The following is a 24,192-nucleotide window of genomic DNA, read 5'->3' on the forward strand; positions in this document are numbered from 1 at the left end:
ACTTTGTTTTTATGGATGGATGGATTGTTTTTTGGCAATTTTTGGGTATCCAGCTCTATCTCTCCACTACATCTCCCAAGTGAATATCATCTGTCAACGTCAATTCTTGATGAGCCAGGATTTTGATCTGTTAAGTATTGAATAGCTTTGATGGCTTAAACCTTATCAAAAACTTGTCACTGATTCCATCCCCTCCTGCGTCATCATTTCAGGTCAAAGCAATGCAACCCTATTCTTTCCCACGCTGGTTTTCCAGCTCAGCAGCCTTTGAAACAACCACTTATTTATTTATTTAGTGATACAGCGTGGATTAGGTCCTTCTGGCATTTTAGGCCACACTGCTCCAGCAACACCAGAACTCTGATTAACTCTAATCTGATCACAGGACAAGTTGCAATGACCAATTAACCTACCTGGTATGTTTTAGACTGTGGATGGAAAGCTGGTCACTCAGGGAAAACCTATGCATTCCACAGGAAGAACATATAGGCACTCCTTGTTACAAAGGGTGGCTGGAGGAAGCGGACCCAAATGCAGGACACAGGCACAGAGACTTGACACGGAAACAGACTAGGACTTGACTTGGTCTCGGAGCCAGGACTTATATTTGACTTGGACGCAGAGCCTGGACTTGGACTTGACTGGAACACAGAGCCTGGACTTGGATTTGGCTGGAACACAGAACCTGGACTTTGACTTGACTAGAACACAGAGCCTGGACTTGGACTGGGACACGAAGAGACAGAATTCCCAACTCGGAGTAGCAGCAAACGACCGGACCTACTCAGCTGGAAACGAGATGACTAAACCAAACAATAACAGACAATATGTATCTTGACACAGAGAAGCTCATGAAGCGGCAAACGGCCGGCAATCACTTGACTGGACATAAAGCCTTGCCTTGGACTGGGACTCAGAGCCTTCAAAACAAAGCAACAACAGACCACTAGCATCCCAGCTCGGAACAGTGGCAAAACGGCCGGCAACACTCAGCTGGACACGAGACGACAAAAACAAACAATGACAGTCCACTCGCATCCCGGCTCGGAGCAGCGGCAAAACAGCCGGCTACACTCAGCTGGACACGGGACGACAAGAACAAACAATAACAGACCACTCGCATCCCGGCTCAGAGCAGCGGCAAAATGGCCTGCAACAGTCAGCTGGACACAAAATGACGAAAACAAACAACGACAGAAAATATGAATCTTGACATGGAGAAGCTCGTGAAAACAGTCCCTTATTCTTGGTGGCTTGGAACATTCATCGCCGCCCTGGCTACAGTAACAGACCAGTCCCGAGTAGCGGTAAGCCAGGGATTTATCCTGCCGGTTCAGATGAAGATCAGGTGCCCTAATCAATTAGTCCGGTGAAACACGGGAAAAAGGAAGTTAACTGAAATGAGTAGTTAACGGACTGGACCATGACACTCCTTCCAGAACAGCGCTGGAATTCATCTCTGAACTCCGGAATGCCCCAACTGTAACATCATCATGCCAACTGCTTCGCTAACTTGGCGCTCTTTCTGTCATTCTATGCAACGTTTGGTGGCTCTGCTTTTGCCTTAGCCCATCTCTTGTCCCTACTTCTCGAGACTTAACATAGTCATATCTGACCTTCGTGCTTCACCATGAACTTCAGTTTAACTCAATCTTTTCTACTTTCACTTTATAGTGCGGTACTGCACCAATTACACTCACTTATGGTCCCTGTTCACATGTTAGCTTACTACCTTTCTTTTGAAATCACTTGACACCTTTGTACCACCCTATCTTTTCTCCACCTCCTATACCCCAATAAGAATTGTGTGCTACACAATCTCAGACCTGTTCCTCCATTCTTGGCAGCACCGCCTTCAAACTCTTAGGCTCCCAGGTTTCCCATTCTCCCCTCAAGTATTTCTTCCTCTAATCTTTTGTTGCTCTTTAAAATGATCTGCATAATGGTCTTTGAAACTATCTGTAGATTCTTTAAAGTGGTATCAATACCATAATTAATGATTTTGTTCTGATTCTGCATCAGTTTCTACATATTAGAGAAGTGTTTTTATAGCAAGTCCTTGTTGATTATTTTGTCTCAACCTGTTGTTCTATCATTTTATTCCCTAGAAGACTGTTTGGATCCGACATGTTCAGAACATGGTGTGTGTGTGCAGAGTAAATGCCACTGTGCTGCTGGCTGGGGAGGACTCAAGTGTGAAACTCCAGCACCCGTTTGTCATGAGCAATGTTCAGGCCATGGGACCTTCTTGCCAGAGACAAATACCTGCAACTGTGACCTCAACTGGACTGGGTCTGACTGCTCAACAGGTACATTCATGCACATTTTGTTCATAAATTCCATATGGAGCCTTAACTTTCTCAACAGGTATTGGTAACACAATGGCCCTAAATTTAGCTACTTAGATTCATCAAGTCATAGAACACTACAGCATAGAAACAGGCCATTTATTTAATTTGCTGAGTCCAATCAACATGGACCTGGACCATAACCCTCCATACCTCTCCTATCTAAGAACCTATCCAAATTTCTCTTAAATGTTGAAATCAAATCCACATCCACCACTTGCACTGGCAGATTATTCCATACTCTCATCATCCTCTTGAGTGAAGAAGTTCCCCCTCATGTTCCCATTAAACACTTCACCATTCAGCCTTAACCTTGACCTCAAATTGTAGACTCGCCCAACCTCAGTGTAAAAAGCCTGCTTGCTTTTACCATATCTATAACCCTCATTATTTTATATACCTGTCAAATCTCCCCTCAATCTTCTATGTCCTAAGGAATAAAGTCCTAACCTATTCAATCTTTCACTATAACTCAGGTCCACGAGTCCTGCCAACATCCTCGTAAATTTTCTCTGAACTCTTTTAAACTTATTTACATGTTTGCTGCAGGTAGTTCCCAAAACTGCACACAATTATCCAAATTAGGCCTCACCAATGTTTTCTACAATTCCAACATAACATACCAATTTCTGTACTCAATACGTTGATTTATCAAGGCCAATGTGCCAAAAAACTCTTATAATCTTATCAACCTGTGACACCACTTTCAAAGAATTATGGATCTATATTCCCACATCCCTCTGTTCTGCACACCTCAGTGCTAGTTCTCTCTGTGTAAGACCCACCCTGGTTGGTCGTCCCAAAATGCAACACCTGACACTAAATTACTACACTACACTAAATTCTATCTGCCATTTTTCAGCCCATTTCTCCAGCTGGTCTAAATCCCGCTGCAGGCTTTGATAGTCTTGCTCGTTGTCCTCTACACCCCCAATCTTGGTGAGATCCACAAATTTGCTGATTCAGTTTACCACATCCAGATAATTGATATAGATGAAAATCAGTAAAGGAAAGGACCCAACTCTGATCTCTGATCACAGACCTCCTGTCAGAGAGGTAACCATCTACTCCTACTCTCTGACTTCTTCTGTGAAGCCAATGTCTAACCTGAATTTACTACCTCATCTTGAATGCCAAGTTACTGAAACCTCTTGACCAACTTCCCATGTGGGACCTTGTCAAAAGCCTTGCTGAAGTCTATGTAGACACCATCCATTGCCTTGCTTTCATCAACTTTCCTAGTAACTTCCTCTAACAACTCTATAAATTAGTTAGATACAACCTACATGGACAAAGCCATGTTGACTATCCCTAATCAGTCTCTGTCTATCCAACTACTTATATATCCAGCCTCTTCCAATACTTTTCAATAACTCTCCCGCTACTGACGTCAGTCTCACCTGGCTTCCTGGCTTATTCTTAGAGCCCTTCTTAAACAACAGAACAATATTAGCTATCCTCCAATTCTCTGGCATCTTACCAATGAAATTCAATCATACTGTGATTACTCCTTCCAAGAGGATTGCTAACTACAAGATTGCTAATTTTACCTGTCTCATTGCAAAAGACCGGATCCAAGATAGCACATTCCCTTGTATGTTCAGTAACATGCTGTTCAAGAAAGCTATCATATATGCATTCCATGAAGTCCTCCTCAAGACTGCCACGAACAACTTGATTCACCCAATCTTAGTGCAAGTTAAAATCTCCCACAATAACTGCTATTCCATTCTTACATGCCTCAGATATTTGTCGATTTATTGCCTGTGCCTCTATCATGTTACTATTCGGTGGTCTATAGACAACTCCCACCAGTGATTTTTTTTCCCCTTACTATTCCTAATCTCTACAGAGATGGATTCAACATTCTTCTCCTTAGATCTTATATAATTTCTCATTATCGCCCTGATTTCATCCTTAATTAAGAGCACTACCCCACCTCCCTTACATTCGTGTCTATCCTTCCGTATTACCTGATATCCTTGGATATTTAATTCCTAATCCTCTCCACCCTGCAGCCACATTTCTGTAATGACCACCAATCATACCCCTTGTTTGTGCCACAAGTACACTACCTTGTTTCAAATACTACGGGCATTCAGATAAATTTGCTCCTCTAAATCTCCTGCAACCAAGTCTCATTAATATCTACAATGCTATAACTGCTCATGCTGATCCATGATCTAAGCTCATCCGCCTTTTCTGCAGTACTCTTTGCACTGAAATATACACAGCTCAGAACATTATTCCCACCATGCTCAACCTTTTGATTCTTTTGCTTCTTTTGCGTATGAGGATGTGGACTCCATGTGGAATTGAAGCGTACATTTATTGATGAATGTAAACTCTACAAAATAGGAGGTAAACAGCGTCCTACTTAAAGACTCTGAAAAGTATTTCTGCTTGATGAATATTTAACTCCTTATTTCAGTCAGATCCTGCCTGTGGTCTGCTCTGTAAAATGACAGTGTGATTGATTAAGTTAGTTCTGATGAAGTGGTTCTCTGAACGTTAATATTAACGTATTGTCTTGCTCTGCATTTCCAAAATTCTTTTAATTTATTCATTTTCTATGTGAAATATCATTGCCCCCCCCCCCTTTCCATAATTATCTTAAAGTGATAGAATTTACTCATTGTTCAATCAATCATATCTTAGGTTATTTAAAATTTCTCTTTGTGCTTTTATCAACTATGCAAAAGTCAGCTAGTTTCACAATTCTACGTGGTATCTATTACTCTGTTTAGATATGTATTGTGCAAAATCTGGTGATCATTAAAAGTTAGGAAATGAAGAGTAAGGAGAGGAATTAAATGGAAATTTTCCATTCAAGGTAACCCAAGTTGCCATGGAGATCGACAAAACAAGTAACAATAGGTTCAAGACCTCTTTCCAGACAGAAATAAACTAAAAAAAATGGACAGTAAGAACGCACTTAAAGGAAAGGAAAGAGTTCAGCCTTGCAGCTTCCTATTTTTTAATATTCATATTGTAGACTTCTCATATGCAGACTTACAGATTAAATAGAAATGTTGAATTCAGGCATGAAGCTAAGCACATGATAAGGCACCAACAGATGTCACTTTTGCACATTGGTAGATTATTCCTGATGTTTTCTTTGCAGTGGCATCAACTCTGCTCATTTATCAAGTTTATTTCATGATTAAAGATACTTGAAGTTATGCTGTAACCTTGGTTTAAAAATAGTAACCTGAAAAGCACAGGGATTTGTCAAGGAAGAGGGAACTGAGGAAAATAGATTGAATCTGACAGTTATATCGAAAAAGCTTGAAGCTGCTGATTACACACTTGATAATTTATCAGTGTGTGAAAAGATCTCTCTGCAAGGACAGGGTCCAAAACTGTCTTTCAATTATAGGTTATGGATTCATAGGCTAGGCTGTATACAAGTCTGGACTTCGAAGTTTGGCTTCTCAGTTTAAAATAATCAAAATAAGTTTGGGCACATTTATTCCAGCTCCTCCATTGATCAAAAGCCCACAATCCAACAGTGGTTGAAATTAATTGGAAGCTTTACAGCTGCTGAGGCAGCTTTTGTGAAAACGGTGGAGGTTATGGGATGATTTCATGGTGTTGATAGAGATGGAAAGTGATTGTTTTCAGTGACTGTGTGATCCAAAATTAAACCAGCTGGATACAGGATGCAGAATCAAGAGAAGGAAGAATCTTTGAGCAATAAGGTTGTAAGGCTGAGACATGCAATTCTGGAGTTGACAACTGAAGCAGATTAATATCATTCTGTATGAATGTAAGTGAGAAAAGAGAAGAAAAGAATATTAGTATTAGTGTTCCTCTCACAAGAAAAAATCTGCTGATGCTGAAAATCAAAGTAATACACACAAAATACTAGAGGAACTCAGCAGGCCAGGCAACATCTATGGAAAACAGTAAACAGTCAACATTTCGGGCCAGGACCCTTCAACAGGACTAGTGTTCCTGTGGTGGACATGTATAGTAAGTGATTAGTTATGCTGGACATTTACTGAAATCTTTCAAATATAAAATGCAAAATGGCTCATCTGTAAACTCAATGCTGAAATATCACTAATGCTAAATATAGTATATCTAACTCTCAATTAAAAATAGTATTTTCAAAGGTTACCAATGCCTTAAATTGCTTAAAATGCTTGGAGAATTTTTATCAGTGATCAGTAATAAGAGTATTGGAAAATTTACACCTCAGGAATTATTATGTGCAAGGATCAAAAAACACAATTTAAATTCCTGTATTTTATCGGAGCAAATGTTAATCTGTTTGAAGTCTGCATTGAAATGTTACGTGGAGGATTATTATCAGTAAATAACCTGATTTTCTCTAACAACAAGTGCTGTAATAACTGAACTTTTATTCTTAGCATCCTTCAAATATAGGTCAAAACCAGCCAGATTTATTCAGCTGACACCTAACTGCAATAATTACCTTGATTAGAGTTCTGGTTGCTCATTCCTTTATTAACACCGAGCTTCTCATAAATGTGGACAGTGCAGAATGACTGTAATCACCGTGTGTTGGATTACAACCAGTAGCACCAGACCACAATCAGTGGTAAATATTTGGTAATATGACCCCAAGTAGGATGAATCAAGCATGGTGTAATACAATAACCCTAATAGAATCAACATGCTTCGAACAAGGAGACTTAATAAATTAATGAACTTCCAGTACTATAGTACTTGCAGTAAGGTTCTTTGTTTTAAAAGTCAATGATAGTTGGAGTTATAAAACAGCATTCTGACTAACAGTATTTATGGAAGGTGCATGAAGTAAGATAATCCTATATTAGGCTCAGAGAAAAGAGCCATGGGTTTCCCTTTGTAATATGGCATTGAAATGAATCATAAATGAAGCGTCATTCCTTATGCAGTAACGAGTAGTACGGTACAGGATGAAATGAAGTAACCAGCAGCAACGGTAGCCTGGAATGATCTTGAAACTGAGAAGCTGAGAGCATCTCTGATCCTGATCCACAGAATCAAACCACATTTGTGAGAATGGACGTGATGATGAAGAAGAATGAAAATAGCAATGAGAAATGTTGGAGAGAAATGATTAAGCTGTTTTTGGTTCCTGTAAGTAGATAGATCCCCAACACCTGACAAGGCGTTCTCTTGGACCCTATGGAAAGCAAATACAGAAGCTGCCAGGCCCCTAGCAGAGATATTTAAAACATCCTTAGCGACACAAGAGGCACCAGAGGATTGGAGGATAGCCAAGGTTGTTCCACTGTTCAAAAAAGGCTCTAAACAGAAAACAGGAAATTATAGGCCGGTAAGTCTGACATCTGTTGATGGAAAGTTATTGGAGGTATTCTAAGCAACTGGATATATAAGTATTTGGATAGACATGGACCAATTAAGGATAGTCAGCATGGCATTATGCGTGGTTGGTCATATCTACCCAATCTTAAAGATGTTTTCGAGGAAGTTACCAGAAAAGTGGATGAAGGAAAGGCATTGGATGTTTTCTAAATGGACATTAGTAAGGCATTTGACAAGGTCCCACATGGGATGTTGATTAAGAAGGTTCAGTTGCTTGGCATTCAGGATGAGGTAGTAAATTGGATTAGACATTGGCTTTGTGGGAGAAGCCAGAGAGTGGTAGTAGAGGGTTGCCTCTCTAACTGGAGGCCTATTACTAGTGTTGTGCTACAGGGATCAGTGCTGGCTCCTTTGTTGTTTGTCAACTATATCAATGATCTGGATGATAATTTGGTTAACTGGATCAGAAAATTTGTGGATGACTCCAAGATTGGAGGTATAGTGGACAGTGAGGATGACTATCATGGATTGCAGAGGGACCTATATCAGCTGGAAAAATAGGTTGAAAGATTGAATTTAATGGAGACAAATACAAGGTTTTGCACTTTGGTGGAACCAACCAGAGAAGTCTTACACAGTGAACAGTGGGCCACCAAGGACTGTGATAGAACAAAAGGATCTGGGAATACAGGTCTGTAATTAGTTGAAAATGGAATTATGGGTTGATAGGGTTGTAAAGAAAGCTTTTGGCACATTGGCCTTCATAAATCAATGTACTGTATTGAGTACAGAAGATGGGATGTTATGTTGAAGTTGCATAAGCCATTAGTGAGGCCTAATTTAGAAAGATGTTACCATGTCTGAAGGACCTGAGTTATTAGGGAAGATTGAATACATTAGGACTGTATTCTCTAGAATGTAGAAGGTTGAGAGGAGATTTGATAGAGGTATACAAAATTATGAAGGATATAAAGAGGATAAATGCAAGCAGGTTTCTTCAACTGTTGTTGGGTGGGACTACAACCAGAGGTCATGGGTTAAGGGTGAAAGGTGAGAAGTTTAAGGGGAACATGAGGGGAAATTTTTTCACTCAAAGGGCTGCAAAAAAGTGTGGAAAGAGCTGCCAGCTCAAGTGGTGCATGTGAGTTTGACTTCAATGTTTAAGAGAAGTTTGGTTAGGAGCATGGATAGTGGAATATGGAGGGCTATGGTCCCGGTGCAGGTCAATAGGAGTAGGTAGTTCAAGTGGTTTTGTCTTCAACTAGATGGGTCGAAGGGCTTGTTTCTGTGCTGTATTTCTCTATAACTCAGCAAAGTTGAAAAGCCTACAGAAGCAAAGTTTGCCTGTTGCTTCATGCCATTTGGGTCCAAAAAAAATGGAGGTGAAAGCAAAACTCCCATCCAAAAATGAGCAGACAGATTTCTAAATGGCTGCCAGAATTGCTTTACACTGGGATCTGATTTTCATATGCACAGCATTGCTTATTTTGGAGAGTTATCTGACTGTAACTCATTTTGGGATTTTTATTTTTGGTCTAAGTCTGTGTCTTCAAAATTTTAAAAAAGCCATCGATTGTTGTCTAGCTATAAGTTTGCCTTCATGTTACACATGTTCCTGACTTGAAAATAAGCAGATATTGTTGTTTCTGCACATTTGCCACTTAACTCCATGCCCAAAAACAATATGGGAGTGTCTTCCAAACAAGGACCATTACGTTTCAAAAGGGGACTTTGCAAGTTTCCATGGCAATGAAGAATGATCAATAGATTCTGGCCTTGCCAAATGCCCCACCCCCCATAGTTATCAGAATAGAAAAAAAAATTAGGTAAACTAATAGCAGCACACAACAAAGTTGCTGCTGAACGCAGCAGGCCAGGCAGCATCTCTAGGAAGAGGTACAGTCGACGTTTCAGGCCGAGACACTTCGGTTAGTCCTGACGAAGGGTCTCAGCCTGAAACGTCCACTGTACCTCTTCCTAGAGATGCTGCCTGGCCTGCTGCATTTACCAGCAACTTTGATGTGTGTTGTTTGAATTTCCAGCATCTGCAGAATCCCTCGTGTTTAGGTAAACTAGTAGATCATTTTTAACAAATATAATTCCCTCGAGATTTAATGTTGCAATTCTTTTGAAAACATATGCATTTAATTCTATTTTTTGTTAAAAAATAGGCATATCTGTTGCTATTCCTTCTATTTGCTAAGGCTTTCTGAATTATTTTCTGTCTTAAAATTAAAGTCAATTTGATACTACTGTGTTAGGTCATGAGGATGCATTGGAAGAAATGGTATAATTGCATATTCCCCATAAGGGAAGAAGCTAAGAGAGATTTCTCATGCAGTGTAAGATGAGATCTCAGACAAAGTTGTCTCTTATTACATCTGACCTCTGAAATATTATAATGTACAAAAATTGTTTTATACTAAACCACAACTCTCCCTTGATTTGCAAATATTGAAGGTAGCTATATTTCAGAATTAAATGAAAAGTGACAATGAAATGGCCATCTGCATTTTATGCTTTCTCAGTGCATTAAACCAAAGGATGAAATTATCATATGGTAATTAACAGTTTTACTGGTAATATAAACGTATAAATGAAACCTGACCAATTTCTCTTCTAAAATTCAAGCAGCTGCAAAGAATTGTTCTTGATATTATAATGTTCTGCCTATTTTGCTAATTGTATGAATAGTTTTATTACATGTGAAAGGAATAATAAGGAAAAGCACTTGAGGAATTTTTGTCATTTAATATAATGCTTCAATGCCAGACAAGGTTAGACATTGGCCTGATAATAATGGAACCTGGATTTAAATCTATCCGGTCTAATAGCTTTTAAAGTCCCTCCTGATAGTAAAGCCTGAATGTAAAATCAATCTAAATTGCTTTTAGTTTGTCAATAATTGGGTCTAAATAAGCAGTATGCGTGCCACCATGTTTAGACTGAGTAATTCAGTTTAAAATTTAAGTTCCAGAGATGTTTGGTTTTACAAGGGAGTGCTGCCTTACTCTGTCTGTCATAGGAAATCTTAAACTAATGTCTAATTCACCTTATCTTATTAATTTCATTGTCAATCCATCTCAGCAGCTTCCTTAAATTATTTGAAAACAGACTGATTATGACTGTCTGGGAATTGCAGGCCTTGTGGAAGCTATGTATCTTGAACAGGGGTTCCCAACCTGGGGCCCATGGACCCCTTGCTTAATAGTATTGATCCATGGCATCAAAAAGGTTGGAATGTCTGGTCTCAAAGATAAAAGAATGAGAAAGAATAGGGAAGAAAGAAGAACTGAGGCTGCTAATATTTTTCAAGTGTTCAGAAACAATAAATCAGCTGAGTAGATGGCTGTCTTTGCTGAATGACCAAATGTATGATCCTGTTCCCTCTCATCCCTGAAACCCAAATCCTTCAATCTCCTAATCCCTAACTCCTCAATGCCCCAATTTTGCTGCTCCCTTATTCTCCAACCTTCCAGTCTCCCAATTCTTAACCCACATTTCCAGGTCTCTGAAGAGTATAAATGCACAACCTTGGAGTCCAAGTACATATTTCCCTGAAAATGGTGATCTAGGTAGACAAAATAGTGTTGAAGGTGTAAGGTATGACTGCTTTCATCAGATAAAACCATTAACAAAAGTAACTGGGACATTGTTGTGGTACAAATTGTGGATTAAGCTTCTCTTGGAATATTTTGTACATTTTGTGTTGTCATATTGTAGGAAGGATGTGCTTTAATTAGAAAGGATGCAGAAAAGATTGACAAAAGTGTTGCCAGAACTGTTGCTTGAGTTATAGGCTGGGATAATTTTCCTTACAGTGAAAGACACAGAGGGGTGACCTTGCAGAGGTTTATATAATGATGAGGGGCATATTTTGGAAAGATAGTCTTTTTTCTCAGGCTAAGGGAATCTAGAACTTAAGGTGAGAGGAGAGAAAATTAAAGGGGATCTAAGGGTCAGGTTTTTCAACGCAGGATTTTAGATAAATGGAACAACCCGTCAGAGGAGTTGGTAGAAGAAAGTAGAGTGTAATTACAGAGTTTAAAAGACATTTGGATAGGAACAGGGATAGGAAAGGTTTAGAGGGATGTGGAATAAATGCAGGCAGATGGGATTAGTGTAGATAGGTAAATTGGTTGTCATGGAGTTTGGGCTGAAAGGTTTCTTTCTGTGCTGTACAACTCTATCTGAGAACTGAAGTTACTTCAAAAGCAGGTTGTATCTATTAGATAAGACGTATCATCTGCAGGAGTGTGCAAGGTATCCACAAAAGATACTTTGCTGTAACTCAGGTTTGTCAGTTTCAAGCTGAACAACATGGGTAAACACAGCAATGATATCCGTGTGCTTCACATTGCAGAATTTTTATGACTAGCATTAGAGTGACCCAACAGTGTTCTTTTAATACTATTAAATGGTAGCAAAGCAGTTTCTAATCCATAGATTAATAAAGCAGGAAAATCAAATTAGACCTTTATTATAAAACCAGTAACCCAATGTAATGTTTTGGTTATCACACTTCAGGAAAACAGAATGTATACAAAAATATAATTTTAGACTGGAGAAACCCTGGAACAAAAGGTTCAGAGGAGATTTGATAGTTATGTACAAGGTCAAAATAGTTTTAAATAGTTTAATATACAATAAGAGAAACCGCATGAATTAAAGGGAACAAATTTAATGTTATGGCAAAACATATGAGGAATGTGAAAATAATTATTTTTATTCAGAGTGATTATGATCTGGAACTCATTGCCTGTGTGAAAACAGAATTAATTAGGGCTTTTAAAAGAAAATTGGAGTGGAACTGCAGTCGCATGAAGTACACTTACAGCTACCATCACAACCTATCCACCATGTATTTCTGATGGTCTTATGTTGGCACTAGAGGAACTACAGAGACCAAAAGGGCACAGAAGTCAATAATGGACAAACTTGAATGGTAAATCAAACAGTTCGAAATAGACATCTATCTGCATCATCTAATTCCTGTAGTTCAGATCTTATATTTTCTCACAGCATAAAAAGGGGCTGCTTAGCCCACGTTTTCTCATTATTATTTCCCCAAGTTATTTACTTGTAACCCACGCACCAGTTGCTTGAGGTATACATGAAATTGCCCTTAATGCTTCCTTTGCATAAACTACCGGAAGCTTGGCTGTCCTTGCGAATCAAAGGTATCGGCCAAATGTAGACCCTGTTTGTTGTTTTCAGAGACAATGAATGGAGCACGTTAAGTGCAAGTCTTGACCAGCTGGTATGCACCAACCAAAGCAGCTGATCTTATAGATACCAGTGTTAGCAGATTTAAAGACATAGATGTGAAAGATAGCAGGAAGAACATTATTATTCCTCCCAACTGATGGACATTGATACAAATGATACCCAGATTGGATTCCATTCTGGTTTCAAACTGCCAGCATCACTGAATCCTGTAGTTGAACTATCATAGTTCTTCACAACTTTAAGAGAGGCCATTCAACCTATTGCATCTGTGCCAAGTCCCTAAGCAATCCCATCATTTTTTCCCTTCATCTGAAGATATCTCCTCCAGAGAAACAACTTTTCAACTCCAAATGAACAAATAAGAAAGAGGCTAACCCTACCGTAATTCAGGAATATTTCTGAAATGACGGCAAGACTGTTCCAACCACTTTGAATAATGGTAGCACACAAACACAGCACAACCATCAGAACGCTCTTCTCGACACCTAACGATCGACATCCCACATGAAGACAACAAATGTAATATACCAAATCCAATGTGGAAACTGTCCCAAACACTATGTAGGACAGGCGAGGAGAAAACTATCCACGAGACTACATGAGCATCAGATAGCCGGAAGGCTTTCGTCTCAGTACATGAAGACCAAGAAGGTCACAAGTTTGTCTGGGAAACTATAAAAATGCTGGCAGAAGCACAAATCCAAAAATCAAGGGAATTCTTAGAAGCAACAGACACCAAATGCTGGAGGAACTCAGTAGACCAGGCAGCATCTATGGAAAAGAATATAGTCCACATCTCAGCCTGCAACATTGTACTCTTTTCCATAGATGCTATCTGGCCTGCTGAGTTCCATCAGCATTTTGTGTCTAATGCTTCTAAGAATTCCCTTGATTTTTGGATTTGTGCTTCTGCCAGCATATTATTCTTCGTAACTTCCGCCACCTCCAACGGGATCCCGCCACTAAGCACATCTTTCCGTCCCCCCCTCTCTCTGCATTCCGCAGGGATCGCTCCCTACGCAACTCCCTTGTCCATTCGTCCCCCCCATCCCTCCCCACTGATCTCCCTCCTGGCACTTATCCGTGTAAGCAGAACAAGTGCTACACATGCCCTTATACTTCCTCCCTTACCACCATTCAGGGCCCCAAACAATCCTTCCAGGTGAGGCAACACTTCACCTGTGAGTCGACTGGGGTGATATACTGCGTCCGGTGCTCCCGATGTGGTCTTTTATATATTGGCGAGACCCGACGCAGACTGGGAGACCGCTTTGCTGAACATCTACGCTCTGTCCGCCAGAGAAAGCAGGATCTCCCAGTGGCCACACATTTTAATTCCACATCCCATTCCCATTCTGACATGTCTATCCACGGCCTCCTCTACTGTAAAGATGAAGCCACACTCAGGTTGGAGGAACAACACCTTATATTCCGTCTGGGTAGCCTCCAACCTGATGGCATGAACATCGACTTCTCTAACTTCCGCTAAGGCCCCACCTCCCCCTCGTACCCCATCTGTTACTTATTTTTATGCACACATTCTTTCTCTCACTCTCCTTTTTCTCCCTCTGTCCCTCTGAATATACCTCTTGCCCATCCTCTGGGTCCCCCCCCCCCTTGTCTTTCTTCCCGGACCTCCTGTCCCATGATCCTCTCGTATCCCTTTTTGCCAATCACCTGTCCAGCTCTTGGCTCCATCCCTCCCCCTCCTGTCTTCTCCTATCATTTTGGATCTCCCCCTCCCCCTCCAACTTTCAAATCCCTTACTCACTCTTCCTTCAGTTAGTCCTGACGAAGGGTCTCGGCCTGAAACGTCGACTGCACCTCTTCCTACAGATGCTGCCTGGCCTGCTGCATTCACCAGCAACTTAGATGTGTGTTGCATCAATCAGCATATCTCTGAGATGTGGGAAGAAACTGGAACACCTGAAGAAAATCTGTGTGGTCACAGGAGGAGGTACAAACTCCACACAGACAACTCTGGTGGTTATGATATAGCCTAGGGCTAGATATCAGCAGCAGCAGCACCCAGTGGACCACTGTGCTGACTTATTGACAAACCATTCAGGACACTTCAGCAGTTCATCAATTATATAAAAAGTGGCGAACAATCATTAAAATGGGACACATAAAATTGTCACTTTAATGACTTCCATATTGAGATTTTGCCGAAGTGACCGATGTGACAATGGATCCATGATAAAGCTAATGTTTGAGGCATCTGAATAATTGGATTCTCTAACCTGCTGCCAGAAGAGGTGATGGCATCAGATGCAATCACCATATATAAGAGGTATTTTAAACAGGCACTTTATGAGACAAGGCATTGAAGGATACCAAAGTCAAGGTTGAGTTTATTGTCATATTCAAGTGCATATATACACATGTCCAATGAAAAACTTATTTGCAGCAGCCTCACAGGCACATAACATCAGATACATGTTCATAAGAAAACATAAATTATACAAAAAATTTACACTAAAAAAACACAATTTGAATAACAAAAATAAAGTCCATTGTAGTGTAAAGTGGTGAAAGTGTTATTACACTGAGATGGTGATTCGTATTATGCAAGTAGTTTGAAGTATTGAATATTTGAGGGAGGTAGCTGTTCTTAGAGGATAGAACATTACAGCATAGTACAGGCTCTTCACCCCACAATGTTGTGACAATCTTAAAAACATACCCTATGATTAATCTAACCTTTTCCCTCCTATATAACCCTCCATTTTTCCTGCATCCATGTGCCTATCTAAGAGCTTTTTTTTAAATACCCCTATCATCCTCTACCACTACCTCTGCCAGGGCATTTCATGCACCCACCACCCTCTGTGTAAAGAACTTTTCTGTTCTTGAACCCTGTGGTATGGGAATTCAAGTTTCTGTATCTTCTGGCCTATGGTAGCAAAATGAAGAAGGTGTGGTCAGGTGGTAGGGATCTTTAATGACAGATGCTACCTCCTTGAGGCAACACCTCAAGTAGGTACTACCAATAGCATAGTCATAGTCATAGTCATACTTTATTGATCCCAGGGGAAAATGGTTTTCGTTACAGTTGCTCCATAAATAATAAATAGTAATAAAACCATAAATAGTTAAATAGTAGTATGTAAATTATGTCAGGAAATAAGTCCAGGACCAGCCTATTGGCTCAAGGTGTCTGATCCTCCAAGGGAGGAGTTGTAAAGTTTGATGGCCACAGGCAGGAATGACTTCCTATGATCCTCTGTGCTGCATCTCGGTGGAATGAGTCTCTGGCTGAATGTACGCCTGTGCCCACCCAGTACATTATGTAGGGGATGGGAGACAATGACCAAGATGGCATGCAACTTAGACAGCATCCTCTTTTCAGACACCACTGTGAGAGAGTCCAGTTCCATCCCCACAACATCACTGGCCTTACGAATGAGTTTGTTGATTCTGTTGGTGTCTGCTACCCTCAGCCTGCTGCCCCAGCACACAACAGCAAACATGATAACACTGGCCACCACAGACTCGTAGAACATCCTCAGCATCGTCCAGCAGATGTTAAAGGACCTCAGTCTCCTCAGGAAATAGAGAGGGCTCTGACCCTTCTTGTAGACAGCCTCGGTGTTCTTAGACCAGTCCAGTTTATTGTCAATTCATATCCCCAGGTATTTGTAATCCTCCACCATGTCCACACTGACCCCCTGGATGGAAACAGGGGTTACCGGTACCTTAGCTCTCCTCAGGTCCACCACCAGCTCCTTAGTCTTTTCACATTAAGCTGCAGATAATTCTGCTCACACCATGTGACAAAGTTTCCTACCGTAGCCCTGTACTCAGCCTCATCAGCATGGACCTAATGTAGGCAAATTGAATGAGTATAGATGGACAAAGTGGTTGGCATGGACATGACGGGTCAAAGAACCCATTTCTGTGCTCTGTGATATGGCAGGAAAAGGATAGAGGAAGGATTTTACTCTTCATACCTCAGATTCCTTCTCATTTAGGTCTGTGTGAATTTTTATCTTGCACCACCAATCAAGAATCCCATCTAAAGTACAAATACTGGATCCATAAAATCTAAAATTAACCAAAACAGAAAGCTCAGCAGCTCATAGTTTGCTTTAGTATTAGCTTTTGCAAGAGATAAATATGCAACTTCAACCAAATGGGTGTAGAATGAGTAAAATTAAAGCACTTAAATAGTGGTCTATCAGCACTAATTTGGGGAATGAGCAGATAATGGTGATAATCTCTTTCAAGCAGCAGGCGTGCTTGATGTAGTTTCTCTGTCCTTGCCAGTCAGGTCATGATTTTTAATAACACATTAGCACCTAATCTTGCTGCTTTTCTTTTGTCCTGCTGTTATAGCAAATTCAAACATCCATAGTATTCTCAGAGGACATGAGGAGAATGTTACACAAGAAGTAAGAAATCAATGAGAAAGTTAATGGTGCAGGATGCCTCTGAAGTTAGAAATAAATAGAGATAAAATTAATCTGGAAATAGTAATTATATGACCACAGCAGCCTGAAAAAGTTCAAAGTAAAAATTCTTATCAGAATACATACATGTCAACACATACAACGCTAAGGTTCTTTTTCTCCGGGCACACTAAGCAATTCTATAGAACAGAAACTGTAAACAGGATCAATCGACAGCAAACTGTGGAAATGTAGATATAAATAAATAGCAATAAATAACGAGTATGAAACAAGATTTAAAAAAAGAGTCCTTAAATGAGTGTATTTATCCACTTTTGTTCAAGAGCCTGATGGTTGAGCGGTACTAACTGTTCTTGAACCTAGTGGTGCAAGTCCTGAGGTACTTGTACCTTCTACCCGATGGCAGCAGGGAGAAAAGGGCATGGCCTGGGGGAGAGGATCTTTGATGATGGGTGCTGCTTTCCTACAACGATGTTTCATGTAGATGTGCCCAATGGTTGGGAAGGTTTTACCCATGCTGTACTGGGCCAAATCCATTACCTTCTGTTGGATTTTCCACTCAAAGTCATTGGTTTTCCCATACCAGGCTGTGTTGCAGCCAGTCAGCACACTTTCTGCCACAGATGATGCAAAGATGAAATTCCAATGCAAATATGAATCATGATGTGCACTTCCAACACAGTTTTAAACTGTGTCTAGTGTACACAATGGCTAATATATTTGGAAGACTTTTATTCCATATGATACAACTTTGGATCAATCAGTTATTGAATGAAGTTATGTCTTGCACTGTACTGCTGCTGCAAATAGCAACTTTCATAACCTATGTCAGTGATAATACACCTAATTCTGTGTTATAGATAATATAAAGGGAATATTAAGCATATTTTAAAATGTGGTCAGATAAAACTATTTTCAAGTTTAAACAATTTTGCTTATTTTCATCTGATCATTATCTAACTGGAGTGTAGGCAGGAATAAATCATTCAGTCTGAGCACCTGCAGAGACAGGAGACCATACAGAGCTTTTCATCTCAACACAATGTAGTGCTGGTGGTTATCCCCTGCCCACTATGTTTATAACCAGTTGATAGTTGAATTACTGCTGGTTGCCAAAAGTCCCACCTAAGACTATTATGGTAAACCATACATATGTTGTAACTGGGTTAACTGTCTGGACACGCCCCTCTGCTGACTGCCCCTGTGGCTCCTCCCACAGACCCCTGAATAAAGGTGATTTCGCCTTGCCCCTCCCCCTCAGTCCAGGGGCAGACACTCAGCATGGAAGTCGTATTGTACAGCGAATAAAAACCTTTCAGTATTTATCCTACTTCCGTCTCTTGGAGTTATTGAAGGTGCTTCAACTATTTAATAAATGACAAAAAACAGAGGGCTGAGATATTAAAGTTTAGGTCAATTTCTTGAGGATTGTGGGCCACAATCTTCGTGTACAGCCTCTGAACCTGTTCTTGAAGATGCAGTTATCCATACCTTACACGGTTATTATTTCCACAGTGGGATTCCTCTGTTAGGGTCTGACATGGATTTGATGAGCAAAATAGCTCTCTTCTCTATGTAAGAGTAAATAATATCTGAAACAGCAACTTCTGTATCATTGCATGTCGATGAGTCCAATCCAAAATAATTATAATGATGCAGATTCACTGTGGTCATAACCAGCTCCTGCCTATATAATGTATTGATCACGTATTTTTAATAGTACTTCATTGCTGGTGAAAATCAATGCAGTGCATTCATTAGGAATTGAATTTGGATCAGGGGAGCTAAGTGCATTGGTGCGAAATCTCAGCAGAATTAATTCTCTTTCCATATTGATTGCATCATCTCCATTACATTATTTCTGATTGCCGTACATTTTGAAACCAAGATTTCTGAGAAACTCTCGGACTCAGATTTGAAATGTTGGGGATCTCTTCAGGTTTAGCACTGGCTGCAAACTTAACTTAACTGGGACCACTTAATGCTTGATAATGTTACTGGTTTTCTAAGTTCAGCACAATCTTTACACTGACCTGATTGCGGTTAATCTTGATCTCAGATACTACAGGAAAATATATGTATATTCACAAAGATGGAAACACATGTGGCATCGGTTTATGAATTTTAGCACTCATTTTAATAACAATGTGTAATTTTCCAAGATGGTACATTTCGCTAAACACAGCCAAGTTCCCACAATTAATTATACAAGATTAGAGCATCTTAATGTTTAGATGACAATATAGTAGGACTAAAGTATGAGATATTTTTTACAAAGGGTGACAGAGCTCATTTTGATTGGCATTAAGGTTTAAGGACTAATGTGACAAGTAAGCACTTTGAGTCAATCAACAAGACTGATTCTAAAGCCTTGGCTAATGTCATTGAAAGGTGTTTCTGAAATTGATATTCCCCGACCGAAACCAATAACTTACTGTTCACTGCATAAAACACAATATATTCCTAATTTTTCTTTTCATTTACAGTTTAATCACTTAGTAACATAGTTTCTGTGCCATTTTCTTTTAATTGGGCAAAAGATGCCAAGGAAATTGCCTATCCCTTCCTGAAAGTCCTTAGTGCAGAAATACATCTTTTACGTGAGACTGTATTGCAAAATTCTGTTACAGAAAACAATTACACGTGCTTACATGTGGAATCTAAATGAGAACACACCTCTGTTCTCCCTCAGAATTTACAGATACACAGTCCAAACTTAACAAACTGATGTACTTGTTCTTGATTGTTCCCTCCATAATTCCTTTGTCCATTCATCCCCCCCCACTAATCTCCCTCCCTGCACTTACTCCTACATGCAGCCAAAGTGCTGCACCTGCTCATTCATCTCCACTCAGGGCCCCAAACAGTCTTTCCAGGTGAGGCAGCAATTCACCTGCAAATCAGATGAGTCGTCTGTTGTTTCCGGGGCTCCTGAAGCAGCCTCCTCTACATTGGTGAGATCCATCTTAAATTGAGGAACCGCTTTTTTGAACACCTCTGCTCCGTCCATCAAAAGCAGAAATTCCCAGAGGCCAAATATTTTAATTTCCATTCCCATTCCCATTCCAACATAGAAACATAGAGAATAGGTGCAGGAGTAGGCCATTCGGCCCTTCGAGCCTGCACCGCCATTTATTATGATCATGGCTGATCATCCAACTCAGAACACCGCCCCAGCCTTCCCTCCATACCCCCTGACCCCCGTAGGCACAAGGGCCATATCTAACTCCCTCTTAAATATAGCCAATGAACTGGCCTCAACTGTTTCCTGTGGCAGAGAATTCCACAGATTCACCACTCTCTGTGTGAAGAAGTTTTTCCTAATCTCGGTCCTAAAAGGCTTCCCCTCTATCCTCAAACTGTGACCCCTCGTTCTGGACTTCCCCAACATCGGGAACAATCTTCCTGCATCCAGCCTGTCCCATCCCTTTAGGATCTTATACGTTTCAATCAGATCCCCCCTCAATCTTCTAAATTCCAACGAGTACAAGCCCAGTTCATCCATTCTTTCTTCATATGAAAGTCCTGCCATCCCAGGAATCAATCTGGTGAACCTTCTCTGTACTCCCTCTATGGCAAGGATGTCTTTCCTCAGATTAGGGGACCAAAACTGCACACAATACTCCAGGTGCGGTCTCATCAAGGCCTTGTACAACTGCAGTAGTACCTCCCTGCTCCTGTACTCAAATCCTCTCGCTATAAATGCCAGCATACCATTCACCTTTTTCACCGCCTGCTGTACCTGCATGCCCACTTTCAATGACTGGTGTATAATGACACCCAGGTCACGTTGCACCTCCCCTTTTCCTAATCGGCCACCATTCAGATAATAATCTGTTTTCCTATTTTTGCCACCAAAGTGGATAACTTCACATTTATCTACATTAAATTGCATCTGCCATGAATTTGCCCACTCACCCAACCTATCCAAGTCACCCTGCATCCTCTTAGCATCCTCCTCACAGCTAACACTGCCACCCAGCTTCGTGTCATCCGCAAACTTGGAGATGCTGCATTTAATTCCCTCATCCAAGTCATTAATATATATTGTAAACAATTGGGGTCCCAGCACTGAGCCTTGCGGTACCCCACTAGTCACCGCCTGCCATTCTGAAAAGGTTCCGTTTATTCCCACTCTTTGCTTCCTGTCTGCTAACCAACTCTCCACCCACACCAATACCTTACCCCCAATACCGTGTGCTTTAAGTTTGCACACTAATCTCCTGTGTGGGACCTTGTCAAAAGCCTTCTGAAAATCCAAATATACCACATCCACTGGTTCTCCCCTATCCACTCTACTAGTTACATCCTCAAAAAATTCTATGAGATTCGTCAGACATGATTTTCCTTTCACAAATCCATGCTGACTTTGTCCGATCATTTCACCACTTTCCAAATGTGCTGTTATCACATCCTTGATAACTTACTCCAGCAGTTTCCCCACCACCGACATTAGGCTAACCGGTCTATAATTCCCCGGTTTCTCTCTCCCTCCTTTTTTAAAAAGTGGAGTTACATTAGCCACCCTCCAATCCTCAGGAACTAGTCCAGAATCTAACGAGTTTTGAAAAATTATCACTAATGCATCCACTATTTCTTGGGCTACTTCCTTAAGCAGCCTGGGATGCAGACCATCTGGCCCCGGGGGATTTATCTGCCTTCAATCCCTTCAATTTACCTAACACCACTTCCCTACTAACATGTATTTCGCTCAGTTCCTCCATCTCACTGGACCCTCTGTCCCCTACTATTTCCAGAAGATTATTTATGTCCTCCTTAGTGAAGACAGAACCAAAGTAATTATTCAATTGATCTGCCATGTCCTTGCTCCCCATAATCAATTCACCTGTTTCTGTCTGCAGGGGACCTACATTTGTCTTTACCAGTCTTTTCCTTTTTACATATCTATAAAAGCTTTTACAGTCCATTTTTATGTTGCCTGCCAGTTTTCTCTCATAATCTTTTTTCCCCTTCCTAATTAAGCCCTTTGTCCTCCTCTGCTGAACTCTGAATTTCTCCCAGTCCTCAGGTGAGCCACTTTCTCTGGCTAATTTGTATGCTGCTTCTTTGGAATTGATACTATCCCTAATTTCTCTTGTCAGCCACGGGTGCACTACCTTCCTTGATTTATTCTTTTGCCAAACTGGGATGAACATTTGTTGCAGTTCATCCATGCAACCTTTAAATGCTTGCCATTGCATATCCACCGTCAATCCTTTAAGTGTCATTTGCCAGTCTATCTTAGCTAATTCACGTCTCATACCTTCAAAGTTACCCCTCTTTAAGTTCAGAACCTTTGTTTATGAATTAACTATGTCACTCTCCATCTTAATAAAGAATTCCACCATATTATGGTCACTCTTACCCAAGGGGCCTCTCACGACAAGATTGCTAATTAACCCTTCCTTATTGCTCAAAACCCAGTCCAGAATAGCCTGCTCTCTAGTCGGTTCCTCGACATGTTGGTTCAAAAAACCATCCCGCATACATTCCAAGAAATCCTCTTCCTCAGCACCTTTACCAATTTGGTTCACCCAATCTACATGTAGATTGAAGTCACCCATTATAACTGCTGTTCCTTTATTGCACACATTTCTAATTTCCTGTTTAATACCATCTCCGACCTCACTACTACTGTTAGGTGGCCTGTACACAACTCCCACCAGCGTCTTCTGCCCCTTAGTGTTACGCAGCTCTACCCATATCAATTCCACATCTTCCCGGCTTATGTCCTCCGGACATGTTGCTCCGTGGCCTCCACTTGAGCCAAAATGAGGCCAACCTCAGGGTGGAAAAGCAACACCTTATATTCCATCTGGTAAGCCTCCAACCTGATGGAGTGAATATCAATTTCTTCTTCTATTAGAAGAAAATTTCCCTTTCCCGGCCTCTTACCTCTTCTCACCTGCCTATCACTTTCTCCTGGATCCCTTCGTCCTATGGGCCACTCCTATCAGATTCCTTCCTCTCCAACCCCTTACCTTTCCCACCCACCTGGCTTCACCTATCACCTTCTAGCTGTCCTCCTTCCCCTTCCCCTCCATCCACCTTTTTATTCTGGCATCTTCCCCCTTCCTTTCCTGTCCTGAAGAAGGGTCTCGGCCTGAAATGACGATTGAATATTTATTTCTACAGATGCTGCCTAGCCTGCTGAATTCCTCGAGTACTTTGTATGTGTAACTTGTTCTAATACCCGATATGTTATTAGAATCCATCCTTTTGCTGACATTCATGGCTTTTATACCTTGAACTGCACAAACTAATATTCCCAGAGGACTGAATGAGAAAGTTACACACACACACACAAGCACTTCAACATCATTCAGGTAGAATTTGAAGCCAGCTCCAGCACAGCTTTATCAGTAGCAGTGATGATTACAGCTGCATTGATTTTTGTGAGTGTGTGGCAAGCTCCTTTAAGGCAAATGTGGGTAATCACTTCTCCCAATCTACACTACACTGGTACTTCAAACAAATCATTAAATATTATAGCAGCACACACAAAATATTAAATATTGTTCTTCAGCTGTATCAATGGCTTCATCAGCTTTCCTCTGGAGCAGTCATAGGAAAGGCATTTCTAATTTCAATCGTACAGCAGTACACCAAAAGCAGATCAGGTATTGGTATCCTGCAGCCATTCTGACTCCTTCAAAGGTTTTCTATTATTTACAAAGCACATTAAGAAAATGTGATTGATTAGTCTGCACTTGCCTGCGAGAATATAACTACAACGTTCAAGCACTTCAACATCATTCAAAACAAAACCTGATTAGTACCCCATCCATACTCTGAACCTTCATGCTGTCCATGTGTTGGTGGATGAACGTATATCAAGACCTTAATGAAAGTAAGTTATTCTATGACTTTTATCTACTTCACACCAGGAGACAATCTAGTTATGGACAAATTAAGCTCAATTA

At 40.6% G+C, this 24,192-nt stretch overlaps 1 protein-coding gene across 6 annotated transcripts in view; it reads left to right on the forward strand.

Moving 5' to 3' along the window:
* The window catches only part of tenm1 (teneurin transmembrane protein 1), an 802,783-nt gene that overhangs the window by 545,511 nt on the left and 233,080 nt on the right, over positions 1 to 24,192 (forward strand). For all 6 annotated transcript variants that reach the window (XM_072271295.1, XM_072271297.1, XM_072271298.1 and 3 more), the window contains one exon: positions 2,109 to 2,309. In XM_072271295.1, the coding sequence (XP_072127396.1) occupies positions 2,109 to 2,309 (201 nt within the window). The remainder of the gene's footprint in view (positions 1 to 2,108; positions 2,310 to 24,192) is intronic.

This window comes from Mobula birostris, chromosome 10 (genome assembly GCF_030028105.1).
Source record: "Mobula birostris isolate sMobBir1 chromosome 10, sMobBir1.hap1, whole genome shotgun sequence".
Taxonomy (NCBI): domain Eukaryota; kingdom Metazoa; phylum Chordata; class Chondrichthyes; order Myliobatiformes; family Myliobatidae; genus Mobula; species Mobula birostris.